Genomic DNA, 13,755 nt, shown 5'->3' with positions numbered 1-13,755 from the left:
TAATCTAGAGTCACTTGGAGAAGGAACACCAGTTTTTGCCTCCTATCAGGTTGGCTTGTGGGTATGTCTATGGAGACATTTCTAGATTAATGACAGCTGTGGGAGCGTCCAGTTTGTTATGGCCAGTGCCACTCCTGGACAAGGAGGACTTGGGGTAAGGAAGCAAGCTGGACAAGCCCTGTGGAATAAGCCAGTAGGCATTGTTCCTCCATGGCCTGCTCTTGGTTTCTGTTCCAGGTTCCTAGTTTGAGTTCCTGTTCTGATTTTCTTCAAAAATGGATGATGGTGTGGATTTGTTTTGGTCAGTGGATTATCAGAGCAACAGAAAACAAGTCATCACCACCCCCCACCGCAGCACAGATATGGATATATAAATAAAAATGTAAAATTTCCCCCTAGGTTCTTACCACTGGGAAGATGTTTACAAACCACTTCACAGTTTACTCAGGCTACTGTGGGACAATGACAGTCACAGCCATTTCTTAGACTCAGGCTCAATCCAGAAGAGACGGCTTACTACTGTGCTTCAGATATCAAGTGTGTGTGTCTTATGAAAAGCCTGGCCTAAATTCTTACATATCTCAAGACTCAAGTACAATGTAAAGGTTATTTGACAAAATGGTTTTCAAAGCAAGATTTATCTTTCATGATGTGAAAGTCAATGACTGACTCCATCAAAATAAACAGTTTTAGGATAAGGGCTGAAAATCAGAGAATTTTTACCTGTCCATCAATAGAATGATGAGCTAGAAGAAAGTGGGACAATTCATCTGATTGAAAATGTCACAATGAAGCCACCTACATTTAAAAAAACAATAAAACATAGGCTGAACTTGAAGTCATAAAATCTCAACCTATTTATTTCCCCAAATACATCTGAGAGGTAAGAGTGCACCCCAGCGACTTCTGGGGGACAAGCTAACTGAATCATCAGTTGAAGCTTGTCTTCCAAACCTTAGAGATCACAGTACATACTATGGTAGTGTGAGGACCAGCTGGCTAGGAACTATGTTTCTATATGCTACATTAGATGAATAGAGTATAGGCAGGTAAATTCTGAAAAAGTCGATGTTGGCGGAGTGTCCCTTGTCTTAGAGTGCTTGGGACCAAATGTGTTCCAGACTTTGGCTCTCTTTTCAGATTTTGGAATGTTTGCGTATATGGTATGGAATATGCTGGGTGTGAAACCCAAGTTTGAGCCATTATTTGTTCTGTAAATATCTCTCAGCATCTGGAAGGTAATTTATACATTGACTTCAATAGTTTTGCGTATGAGTTTCATGCCAAAGAGTTCTTCTGTACTTGTGTTATTGTGTGACACCTGATAATTCTGGTTTAGAATGTTCAGGAATTCGAATGTTCAGGTGAGGGATGCTCATGCCTGCTGCACGAGTTACTTTGTTCATTACTGTGACAAATACTTCTCAGAAGCAACCAAGGAAGGATTTGTTTTGCACAGTTTGACGCTCCAGTCCATTCTGGTGAGGAAGCCACAGCATTGCACGAGGCAGCTGCTCCTGTCGCACCTGCAGCTGCAGTTAGAATCTTAAGAAGATGAATGCTGTTGCCCATATTCCTTTCTCCAATCATTCAGTCTTAGACTCTAAGTCAGTGGAACAGTGCTGCCCACAGTTTGGGTCTTCCTGCCTAAGTTAGACAAACCGAGAAAACTCTGTCATAGACAATCAATGCCCAGAAGTTTGACTCCTGGGTGATTTTAGAATTCAGTAGTACAAATGTGATAGTTACCCATCACTTTGCTATACAGTTGTTCCCATTTCTAGCATCTTGGGTCACTTTATCTTTTCTTAACCAGTTAACCTTGCCCCACATGGGAGACGGACCTGGGGTCCATATTGTCATGAACATGACAACCCTAAACCTAAATTCTGTAGCCCATATGGCATCAAGCAGAAATCCATTCCTGGAGGCTGTGTGAAAAACATCTCTGTGTCTTATGTATTTGGAGCATCTTTAGTAGTTACTGTCTGAACCTAAAAGTCATACGATCTGTATTTGCTCTGAGTCAATGAGCACTATGCAAGAATGAGTTGACTACATATGTATGAATGATACATTGTGTGTGTGTGTGTGTGTGTGTGTGTGTGTGTGTGTGTGTGTGTGTGTGTGTGTGCCTGTTTGTGTGTATATATGGTGTGTGTGGGGGAGGGGGTATATGGCAGTATACTCAATTGCAGACACTCACAACTCTACAATGTAAGTTGAGAGACTGAAAACACAGATGAGTATTGTTATGACATTCAGGTAGGAACTGTTGTCACACTCAAGTTCCACCTTTGCAGAGCTGCAGGCTGGAAACAGAAGGATAATTTTTACATTGAGTATTATAAAGAATACTTCTATGAGAAAATTCAGACTGTTCTTTTCAGACTTTCAACCAATTGGCTGATGTCCACTTATATTATGATGAGTCATTTGGTTTCCTTAGAGTTTAAATGTTAAGCTTTCATCAAAGTGGACTGTTAGGTATCCAAGAAAAAAGACAGCTTCACAGAAACTAAGTGGACTAGGGAAGTGTGTATCATAGCCAAGTTGGCACATAAAATTAACCATCAATGTACATGCATTATACATTGCATGTACAATGATAGGATTAAAATCTACAAATTTGACGAGCTTAATGTCAAACTTGGGCTCCTATTCTCACTTCCTTGTTTTTTTTTTATTTGTTGTCATTATTTAGGTTATTAGATGCATATTGGTTGCAATAATTATTTATTTCATGGCTTTCTTTTCCACTAGCCTTAGATAGTCTTAGGATTGACATAGCACTTGCCTCACGGCTGATGCTCCATATCTTATTTACTGACCTGAAGTAAATCTTTATGAAGACAAAGATGAGTGAGCTCTTTCCTCTTAGCAACCCCCACTGCATGTCAGAGACTTCCTAAGCACTTTGCACAAGCCAAACAACTAAAAAGAAGGCATCCTTTGCTGAGTGTCTCCTGCAAACCTAGCAGGGAGCTTCATTACCATGTAAACCCTCACAAGGATCCTCCTGCAAGGTCAAGGGCACTGAGTGGCTGAATTGCATGTAAGAAAAGGCTCCCCAGATGTGCAGAACTACTAAGAGGCAGTGCTGGGATTTGATGCAGACTTTGCTGTTACCAAGTCTGTGCCATGCTGTGGTGTCTTTGGAAGATGGAGCTTCTATCGTAATCTCAATGGGGCACTAAGCACACTGGCATAGAATTCCTCATCTCTGCATCGGATACAGCTCACTGTTAACTTCCAAATAAGATTCTTTTATGAGCTATATATAAGCTTTATGTGTTTTGTTACTGTCCCACTAAGAGTTATAAAGCATCAGGCAGTACTGGTCTGAAGGCATGCTTCCCTAACATGCAATCTACAAAGTAGACTGTCTCCCTCTGCCTTGAATGTGGCCTGTGCTGGCTCATGGCAAGCAAAGAAAATTTGTAGGTCACCTGATACTTGAATATGCCATCTGGTGTGTACAAGGAGCAAGCACTGGTAACTTTGTGAGTCTTTTATGCCATTCTCTCAAACATCCCAGATGCTCTAGCAGTCTTAGGATTTCCAATTTACTGTCATAGTCCCTACTGGATTATTTTTCCAACACTGGTCTGCGAAGTGTCTCCAGTGTAGACAGATATGAGTGTGTATGTCTGGGGCAGAGTGGAAAATGAGGAACCCAGGAGGATCTTCTAGAATAAGCTACCTCAGAATTGTCCCATTCATTGGCAGGGGACTGACAGGTGACAGAGTCAGAAGGGCCACATGAAAAACAATGTAATTAAAAGCTTCACATCATTTTTCCTTACGAGAACTCCAATATTGATGCATTGATTATATGTTTGTTTTCTTAGTTCTGTGACTGGGGGAGAGAGAGCCATCTAGATGACATTTTAATTTTCTGTTAAGATTTTTAATGTCCCAAATCTATTCAAACATCTAAATATCCAATGAGTCTGAGTTTGGTTTTCTTTGTAAAGGCTATAGATATGCAATGTATCATTTTCACATTGGCCACACTGGTTACTCCAGTCCAAACTTAGAGGTGAACATCTTATGAAACATAGCAATTTACATTCCTGGACACAACATTTAGTTCAATTGAAACAATGTGATAAGGACTGTAGTGCTCACATATGTGGCCCTGGAATGTGTTTGGCATGTCATTTAGGAATAATTACTTTTAGTGCTATCATGGAACACCCCCCTCTGGGTGCTAGATGGCTGTTGCCCCTATGAACCCTCAGCAGTTGTAATTTCCTGAAGAAGTACCATACAAGACTGAGCCCTTTCATTTTCCATCAATGAGCAGGGAATGGCCACACCCCTTCCGAAGGATTATAGACAGTGGTTGCTCGGGGAGAGATTTATCTTTCTTAAGTCATGCATCTACCTGTAAGTCTCCCATGCTCTGGTAAGTAACCCTAACCCATTCACCTATAAATAACTTCAGTTAAAACAATTGCTTCACCAAACTAGGCTTGAGTTGAGTGGTTACCTTGGTCTGTCTTTGGTGTGCCATTTGGGATGAATATGTTTGTTGGTTGGTTGCTTCCCCCCCAGGAAAAGTTCATAGGACAATTTCTTATTTAAATGTAGCAAGTTTTTTTTTAAGTTGATAAATTAATTAAAGTACTAGGGCACTACATCTAAAGTTTTACACTTGCCTAGCTTTATATTTATGAAAGAACTAGGAGTCCCTTGGGTTCCTTTATTTATGACATGATGAATCCTTCCTTTTCATACACTATTAGATATGCATATATGTAATATATATACACCTATGCCATTACAAATATAAACATATAACTATTGTAATGTAATAACTTATGTAAAAGAGTTCATGGCTACTGAAGTTTGTCATGTCTTATGCTACATAATGAAAATGTGACCTATATACTAATGGTAGCTAGCATGAATAGTAGGTAGAAATGAATGAATATTAAATGTTGTATTGTAGGCTTTGGAAAGCTTTAAAAGTTTGGTTTGAAATGATTGTTAAGTAACAATCATCATAACCCATCAATGAGAGATTCTTTTTGTTGGAGAAGTAGTATCACATGCATGTTTGAGATAAGCACTTAAATATCACTGTTCTAGTTAAACACATTTTGCAAAAGATTGTTTCTCAGAATATGACAGTGTAGTGAGTACAGTTCACATTTATGACCCATGACATAATAAATGGCCAGGATGACTAATATTTTTAGAATTCATTTGCATAGCTATAAATTAGCTAATGAGAAAGTTACCACGCAATATGTTCTTCTAACACCCCTGTGGTGATAGAATTCTCTCTAATTGATTAATGAAATAGTTTGATGACAGTGGACAAGAAGCTATTCAAGGTAAGAGGCCAATTATTCAGTCTGTAATTTTAATATCAGCTGTAAATTGATTGATATGGTTTCTTGTCAGTACTTACCTTATTTTTTCTAAATACAACAGTTCATTGGTGAGCTATATATGTGATTTAGATGGCTAGAAGTACTGAAATGTAGCTAAAAGTTGGGGGAAATAATTATGGTCTCCTAATTGCAGGCAACCTGTAATCCCAAAAGGCAAAATGACATCAGAATTCCTATTGCAGAATCATACAATAGTCTGTGTCATACTGGATTCACTAAGTTTTAAGGCGATGCACCCCTTAAAACAAAACAAAACCTCCATCTTAGGATGTAAACAAATGCAGAGGAGTGACAGAGGTCAAGTATCTTTCTTAATCTTAGCATGAAATTTGTACTGGCAAGTGGTAGATTCTCCTGGTAAGTTATACATGTTACACTGAGAAATTTAGAGACATTTCTTTTACAAAATCAATTATAAATTCTTAGTTTACTTACTTTCATGCCTATAAGTCCTGCTCAGTTGGAAGCTCTGCCTTGGGCTCCATTCTCCACACCCTACCCTCTGCAAAAAAACCCTGAAAACTCAGTTCTGTGGTTGTGGCCCAAGACCATGCCCAAAATCTTACCACAGCATGAATCCACCTTAGGGTATGTCATCATCATGCACCCCTACAGGGTATTTAAACCACCCCCTTTAGAAAAGCCATGTGATTTCTCTCCTGTTCCCTTTCCTGAGAGTCACCTGGGAGTGCTTTGCTCAGATTAAACCTGGTCCTTTACTTTTTAATTTGGCTCAATTTGTCTTACTGCATCAGTGGAGAATCCTACTGCCAGGGCTACAAAAAAATTAAGAAAAACCCTTGACATAGTCCCCCATTTATAAAATAGTACACTCCCCAATTTTTACTCCATTCTGGACACACCCACCTTATTTTTTCCCTATGAATTTATGTAGACAACCTTTGTTTCCCTTTGTTTTTATAAAATCAGTGACACATGACATGTTATATATTCATCTGAGTAATCCTAAATTAAAATGGAGCATTAGACTGTCTAGAAAATCCAATAATATATGCATATATATTCCATATATTTGCATATATGGTGATGGTAGCACTTTAATGCTAGCATTTGGGTATCATGCATATTTACATACACTTATGTATGTATATACACATATTTATGGAGAAAGAGTTTAAGAAATTTGATCCAGATGTGCTGATATATGCCTATAATTCCAACATTCAAAAGGCTGACTAGAGAAGAGCAAGCATGAGAGTTTGAAACCAGCCGGGGTTACATTGGGAAACTTTCTGAAAATCTCTAAATAACAGGAATAACAAATCTGACTCTGAAAACTGCAACAACAAAACAACAAAACTGGCTCACAGTTCAGTGGGGGCTGGTAAGTTCAACATCCATCGAAATGAGTGGGCAGATTGGAGAATCCAGTAAGAGATAAGTTTCAATTTGTTTGAAACTCAAATTGCACAGGGCAGAAAATCAGGTAGGAACAGATGTCACAGTCTGAGAGCACAGTTTATAAGGTGGGATTGACACTATAACAGGTTTTCTGTACTGTTGACTGGAAGCCAATGTCTTTCTTCTTCAGAAAACACCAGTCTTTGAAGGCCTTTAACTGATAGGGCGAGGCTCACCTATATTATGAGGAGCAACCAGCAATGTTTACAATCTATTGATCTAAATGTCAGTTACACTTAAAGATCTTCACAGTGGCCTTCAAGCTGGTGTTTGGCCAAACAATGGGGTGTCATAGCCTCATCAAGTGGACCCACCAAATGAGGCTGGCACAGCAGTAGCACTTAAGTCAGGATCCCAAGTATCCCATTCCATTGTTGATTCAGCAGCTGCATGTTGAATATAGTGAGTGGTTGGTGCCTCCTCTTTCTGACAGATCTTTTAGCCTAGGTCCCTTGAGTCCTCTCAAGACAGTAATGAAGGGATCTTCTTAAACCTTTTGTGGGCTTAGAGATGTCTCATGGCATTCATAGCATGGCCAGGCACTTCATCAGTCATTTTACACATGACAATACAACTGATCCTAGGATATTTAAAGCCTTCTACAAGGTACCACTGCAGCATTAAGGACAGCAGACAGCCAGCAGTCCTCTGAAGGCTTGACTCAGCACTCCCACTATTCCATACCTCTTTTCCCTATGTCAAAGAATATCGATCCCTTTTGTAGGTCATTGCTAAAAAGCTAGCAGTGAAGGCATTCGAAAGTTTTACACTTGCCAGTATTTTTCTAAGATTTGAAGATGGGAGAATATTTTCTGATTACTGCATGTATCAAGCTAGTTGGGCAGAGTGTTTTCTAGAGGACCCTGTTTTCAGATGGCCCAGAACTAAAGTGTGAGTACCGTTTACATAAATGCTGTCATTTCTGTGCCAACAATGCTGGCCAAATAACGTGCCTCTGTGTGTTCAGAACTCAGGGACTGTCTCAGAGACCTGGACTCGGGGAAGTGAGCCAAGGTCACCTTGCCTCTCCAACCTGTAGTCATATCCCAAGCTACATCAGCACCATAACCATCACAAAGTAGATGTTCAACACAGCTTGTAACCTTAACACATGGACAGGAACAATATGAATGTTTCAGATTATGCTTGGTAAGTGGGAAGAAGCTAAAGAGTGCCTTGCCACTTCTAGTATCACAGGAGGAATGAAGGAAGTTCTGGTTTAATGTTTAAACTGTGAGACTTCTGGTTTCCCAGTATATTATGTGGAAAATATAGTTACTGAATCATGGGTGATAAAAGTCTCTTATTCCATATAAGAAAGAAATGAATTCATAATTTTCTGTATCTAGTCAATGTTAAAACAATTAAGATAAGTAAAGTTCCATGTGATCTTATGATCAACAGATGGAGGGACGAAGGAAGAGAAACTGGATCATGAATCACTCAGCTTTCCAAGTAAGAACCAGCATACTCACAAAGAGGCTGAGGAGGCCACTTCCGCATGCACTGAAGAGTCTGAGAGGCAAGGTGGGAGAGGCATCATTCTGCTTGCAGACCCTCCATCAGGACAGGTGAACAAAGAAAACATTTCCAAACCTTTTGATGATCTGCTGTTAAAATGATAAGTTGAAATGTCAGCCTGACCCAGTGTCTACTGTCTTGCTTCCCAGCATACCTTAGAATGTTGGCTTTGATTTATGACTTTCTGAGACCTTTTTCATACCTTTCCACACATATTTTACTAGGCAGGAGTTGAAACCCTTACCATTGCTGCCTGGTCTTTCCAAAATTCAATTGTACTTCATCTGGTTTGATTTTATATTTCAGTGGTCATGTCTAGCAAAATTGAAAGTGCCTATAACAGAAGCTCAGCCAGGATAAACTTACTTGAATGCAATGAGGAGACCACTGGTTTTGTTTGCACAGCACATTATTAGGACTTGAACGTTTTAGTATCTGGAGAGTCACCATGTAGGGATTTGAATTGGACATTCTAATTGCTGTGACTTTACAGGTACCTGCCTTGGTTTCCATGCCTATCCTTTCTATATATGAGTAAAGTTACATCACGATGGACTCTGGTCCATAAAGGAGAAGAGAAGTGTTGCTTCTATTTAATCTCCTTATCAGTCTCAAGAAAAAAAGACACAAGAGTCTCACAGGTGTCACTTTGTGTGTGTGTGTGTGTGTGTGTGTGTGTGTGTGTGTGTGTGTGTGTGTATGTATGTATGTGTGAAATGAATGATGATTCAAAAATGTCATCAGATAAGACATTTTTCTCAATGATATTTGTGCAATAGTAGCTCATGATCTGAGATATCATTGATTTCAAAAGTCAAAAGCATAGCTTAGTTGGAGTGGGCAGGTGGCATTCTCTAATGAAGAGTGTGGTGGCTCCATAGTGGTGTCTAATTTATTCCTTTGTGCCACTTAGAGCTCAACATGCTGGGACCATTAAGGGTATGTCTATTTCGAGCTTTCTCATGCCAGTGACCTATATTAACAATTACATCCAGAGCCTCCTAAGAGTCCAGTAGTGGGTTGAATTGTGTCCCCAAAATGTATATCCAAATCTGGCCCTCCAGTCCCTGCACATGTAATTAATTCACAGCAGACACCCAGGGTTTGGGGTGGGACTTAAAACCCATTGATTGTTGTCTTTTAAAGGAAAGAGAAAAGATTTGAGACATAGACACACATACAGGAAAAGCTCTGTGAAGGAGTAAAGATGGGTGTGTGGGTTTACCAGCAAAGGAAGGCTTAGAACGGCATTCATCACCAGAAGTTAGAGACTTAGGATAAATTTTCTCCTGGAGTCTGAAGAAGGAACCTATCCTTACAATCCCCAGATTTGAGACCTTTGGCTGATGAAACTGTGAGTCAATACATTTCTGTCACTTAAAACCCCTGAGCTTGTGATAATCTGTGTGCACATGCATGCCGATGTTATTGTGTGTGTGTGGTATGTGCACTTATGAGCTTGGAGGCTTGAGGCTTATCCTCCATATCTCTCTTCAATCACTCTCCACCTGTATGTTTTGAGACAAGGTCTATCACCAAATGTGAAGCTCATCAATTTGACTAGCCAGTGAGCTTCAAGGGACTTGCCTATCACAGACATCTACAGCCTTAGATTCTAGAGATTTGAACACTGTTCCCTGTGCTTGCAAGATAGGCACTTTACTGACTTCGCCAAGATAATCTTTAAAGACAGCAACCAGGTAACCCATATTCTAAGTTGACAGACCCCATGAGGAAAGTTTTGCCCTTTCAATGATGTGTTGAAAGTGATGTGTGTGTGTTTATGAGCTAGGGTTTAAAGCAGCATTTTTCAACCTGTGGGTCATGACCCCTTTGGGGGTAGAATGATCCTTTTACAGAGATTACCTAAGACCATCTGCATCTCAGATATTTACATAATGATCCATAACAATAGCAAATTTACAGTTATGAAGTAGCAACAAAAATAATTTTATGGTCGGGATCACCACACCATGAGGAACTGTATAAAGGAATTGCAGCATTGGGAAGGCTGAGAACCACTGGTGAAGGAACATTGAAGAAGGACATAAAAATTGCCATTGTGTGTGCCCTTTTTTACATTTTTTTCAGATGGACACTGCATTATGTCAAAAGCTCAACATTTCATAATTTTGTAACATGTAGTGCCAATGCAGATAAGGTACTCCAGGCACTCAAGATGACAATCCCGAGATCATTTAAGATTTGATTTATAGGTGACAGTTCTATAAAACAGTGTCTCCCTCAACTGTGAGAGCCAAACTGAGGACCAGAGTCCCTACTTACCAGCTTCTTACAAGGCTTTTATACAAAGTGCCAGCAAATGGAGAGGCTAACAAGAACAGAACCCAAGCCTGCATGTTTTTCATCTGCCCACAGTAGAAAGGCATACACATATTAGAGAACTAGAATGTGTCACAGATGTGGCTCTTTTCTGAACTCTCTACCAATGAAATTTATGATCCTCTCCTAATCTATGTGCCTTAAACTCTGTGAAAAAGTTAAGTGTGTTGGAACAGACCGAAATGCCAGCACTTGGGGGGGGGGCAGAGAAAGGAGAATCACAGGTTATATTGTGTATCTGAGGATACCCTGGGCCACATGAGACTCCTGTCTCAAAAACAACAAAGCTAACATGAAAGTTGGTCTAAGGTGATTGATTATATAACTAGGAAGTAAATAACGTTGTTAAGAAATCACAGCTAAAGTCAAGTTGGCAAAGATGCCAACTTGGCATCAGAACTCTTGTAGAGACATAGCCAGGCTTATAGGGTATTGGTTTGTGAGTGAGTCACCTAATTTTTCTGGCCTCAGTGACTTCATCTGGAACTTGAGGATTTGATAGTTTGGTGTATGAGGACTGTCACCTATAAAGAATCTGATAGAGCAGGTTCTGATTAAATAGCAGATGACACTACAGAGAAGATTCTAGGGCCAGGTCTGAGGCCACTGCATATGCTGTTTTCAGGTTCACTGTATTGGGAGTTCCATGGATGCAGAAGGATGCGTATATAAAGGAAGAAGCTTGTGGTTGGGCTGATTCTTTGGTTCTAATGTTTATATTGTCTTGGTCCTGTGGGGATGACAGGGATAAATAGTCAGCACACCTTGAGGTTGTGGAGGGAAAGAGTGTTAGATGTCCAAGTGTCCAGAATGAACACCTTCCCTTTCTTGTGAATCATTTGGCACATTTTTGGTGAAGGCAGGAGGTAGCCTTGCCTTTTTATTTTCCTGTCAAACTTATAACAGACAAGCATTTGATGGCAATGTGGAGTGGAGGAGTCCCAGCTGAAGTGAGGATTGTTTGTTGGATTCCTTCTCTTGCATCTTTGTCTGTGACTGTTGATTCATATGAGGACTGGTGAAATTCACTCTCATCTTACATCACAGAAAGCTATGGTAAGAGATATGGGGTGACTATAAAAAGGTATGGAATTCTTTTCTAAGAGTTTTCCAGGGGTATGGGCTATTGTGTGATACAGAGATTCCTATTTAAAGCTCACCAGAACTAGAGATCTGACTGTTGTTCATGAACATCACTGAGAGAGAGAGAGAAGCAAGGTGAAAGATTCATCACATATCCATAAAGGGTATTCTTAGACACTGTTCTGTACGGTCCCTTTGTACATTTCCGGTCATAGCAGATGTGGAAGGGGAAGAGTTTGCTTTCATACTTTGAGGAAGCAATGTTTGGCATAGTGTGTGTGTGTGTGTGTGTGTGTGTGTGTGTGTGTGTGTGTGTGTGTGTGTGTGTTTGGAAAGCTTTCTGAGGCACCTTGTGCCTAAGAACTACTAGGTGAAAAAGAGCTAAGTGCAGAGTTTTTACAAATTTAGAAGCAGTACCATGTGGGTTTTCAAATAAATATTGAATAAGGAGGAAAATAATTTTATTTTACATTCTGGCTTCCAGGAGGAAGTATTTTCTGGGACATTTTTACTATTTAGTGTACACTGGGTACCTGCTATTGACAGGCTGCAGAGAACCAAGGTTTCCTCTGAACTGTAGCTGTAAACACCCTAGACATTTGGTTAATTCAATTAGGAAGCCGTGATTTAAGGGTGGATGCATGTGCACAGGGAGTTATGACATTTTTAGAGGTTTCTCTTGATTTTGAAAGTAAGACAAAGTTTTTAGGATAATGATGGGAACAATGTGCAAACTAGAACTAAACATATTCTGGAGAAATATTCTTTAAAGGAAAACACTGTCTACTGACAACTAGCTTTACTTTTAAAATTCTTTATTTCAATTCTAAATGACCTTACAAAATGTTCTATTTCCTTTTTAAAAAAATAGAAAAATATTTTTCACACTATATATTTTGTTTATGGTTTGCCCTCCCTCAATTCCTCCAAGATCCCCCCCACCTCCTCACCCTTCCAAATCCAAACTTTTATTGCTCGCTTTCAGCAGAGAACAGGTATCTAAAAAAGAAAAGGAAAATATTAGTAAAATAAAAATAATATCAATTAAAATCAAATAAAATCAATTTGGACAAAACAGACAAATGAATAGAAAAAAGTCAAAGAAAAAACATGAGAAACATGTAGAGGTGCACAGATACACATACACACATTCCCACAGACAGAGATTCAAATTCACATACACAAAGTCAGAATCCATACTATATAAGCAAAAGACCTGTAGGGTCAAAAAATCAAAAGCTAGACAAAGGTAAAAAAAATCCAAAAATACCACTGAGGTTATTTTGTGTTGGTCATCTACTGCTGAGGTTGGCCTTGCCTGCCTGTGGTTTGTATACCCAGTGAGACTCCACTGGAGAGATTTTTCTTTGTGAGCCATTATCAATTGGAGGTAGATTCTGGGTTAAGAATTGGGGCTTCTGTTCACTTTCCCTTTCAGCACTGGGATCCTACCTCTCTTAAATCTGTTCAGATCTAATGCATGTTGTCACACTGCCTGTGAGTTCCTATTTGTATCAGTCCTGCTGTGTTTAGAAGGCCTTGTTTTCTTGCTGTCTTTTATCATCCCTGGGTCTTACAATCTTTCCATCTCCTCTTCCCCAGAGTTGCTGAGTCCTGAGGTGAGGGATTTGATGGAGACATCCCATCTAGGACTGAGTGTTCCAAGGTCTCTCACTCTCTACCCTTTGTCCACTTGTGATCTCTATATTTGTTAACCTATCCTATAGAAGGGAGTTACTCTGATGATGACTGAGCAAAACACTGATCTATAAGCATAGCAGAACATTGTTAGGAGTCATTTTATTACTATGTTCCTTTAGCAGAAGAGCAGTATTTAATTTTCCTCTTAGTTCCAAATCCTAGCAGGCTTTTGGCCACCAAACAGTGTTGGACGTGGGTTATGTCTCATGAGTAGTCCTTAAATCCAATAAGATAGTGGTTGGTTACTCCCATAACTTTTGTGCCATTATTGTACCAGCAT

At 39.6% G+C, this 13,755-nt stretch overlaps 1 protein-coding gene across 1 annotated transcript in view; it reads left to right on the top strand.

Annotated features, from left to right (window-relative positions):
• The window catches only part of Ofcc1 (orofacial cleft 1 candidate 1), a 314,659-nt gene that overhangs the window by 46,152 nt on the left and 254,752 nt on the right, over positions 1 to 13,755 (top strand). Inside the window, exon 8 of the mRNA XM_035441726.1 lies at positions 8,232 to 8,398. Within this exon, the coding sequence (XP_035297617.1) occupies positions 8,232 to 8,398 (167 nt within the window). The remainder of the gene's footprint in view (positions 1 to 8,231; positions 8,399 to 13,755) is intronic.

Source organism: Cricetulus griseus, chromosome 3 (assembly GCF_003668045.3).
Source record: "Cricetulus griseus strain 17A/GY chromosome 3, alternate assembly CriGri-PICRH-1.0, whole genome shotgun sequence".
In the NCBI taxonomy this organism is placed as follows: Eukaryota; Metazoa; Chordata; class Mammalia; order Rodentia; family Cricetidae; genus Cricetulus; species Cricetulus griseus.
This window is presented reverse-complemented; position numbering and strand designations above follow the sequence as displayed.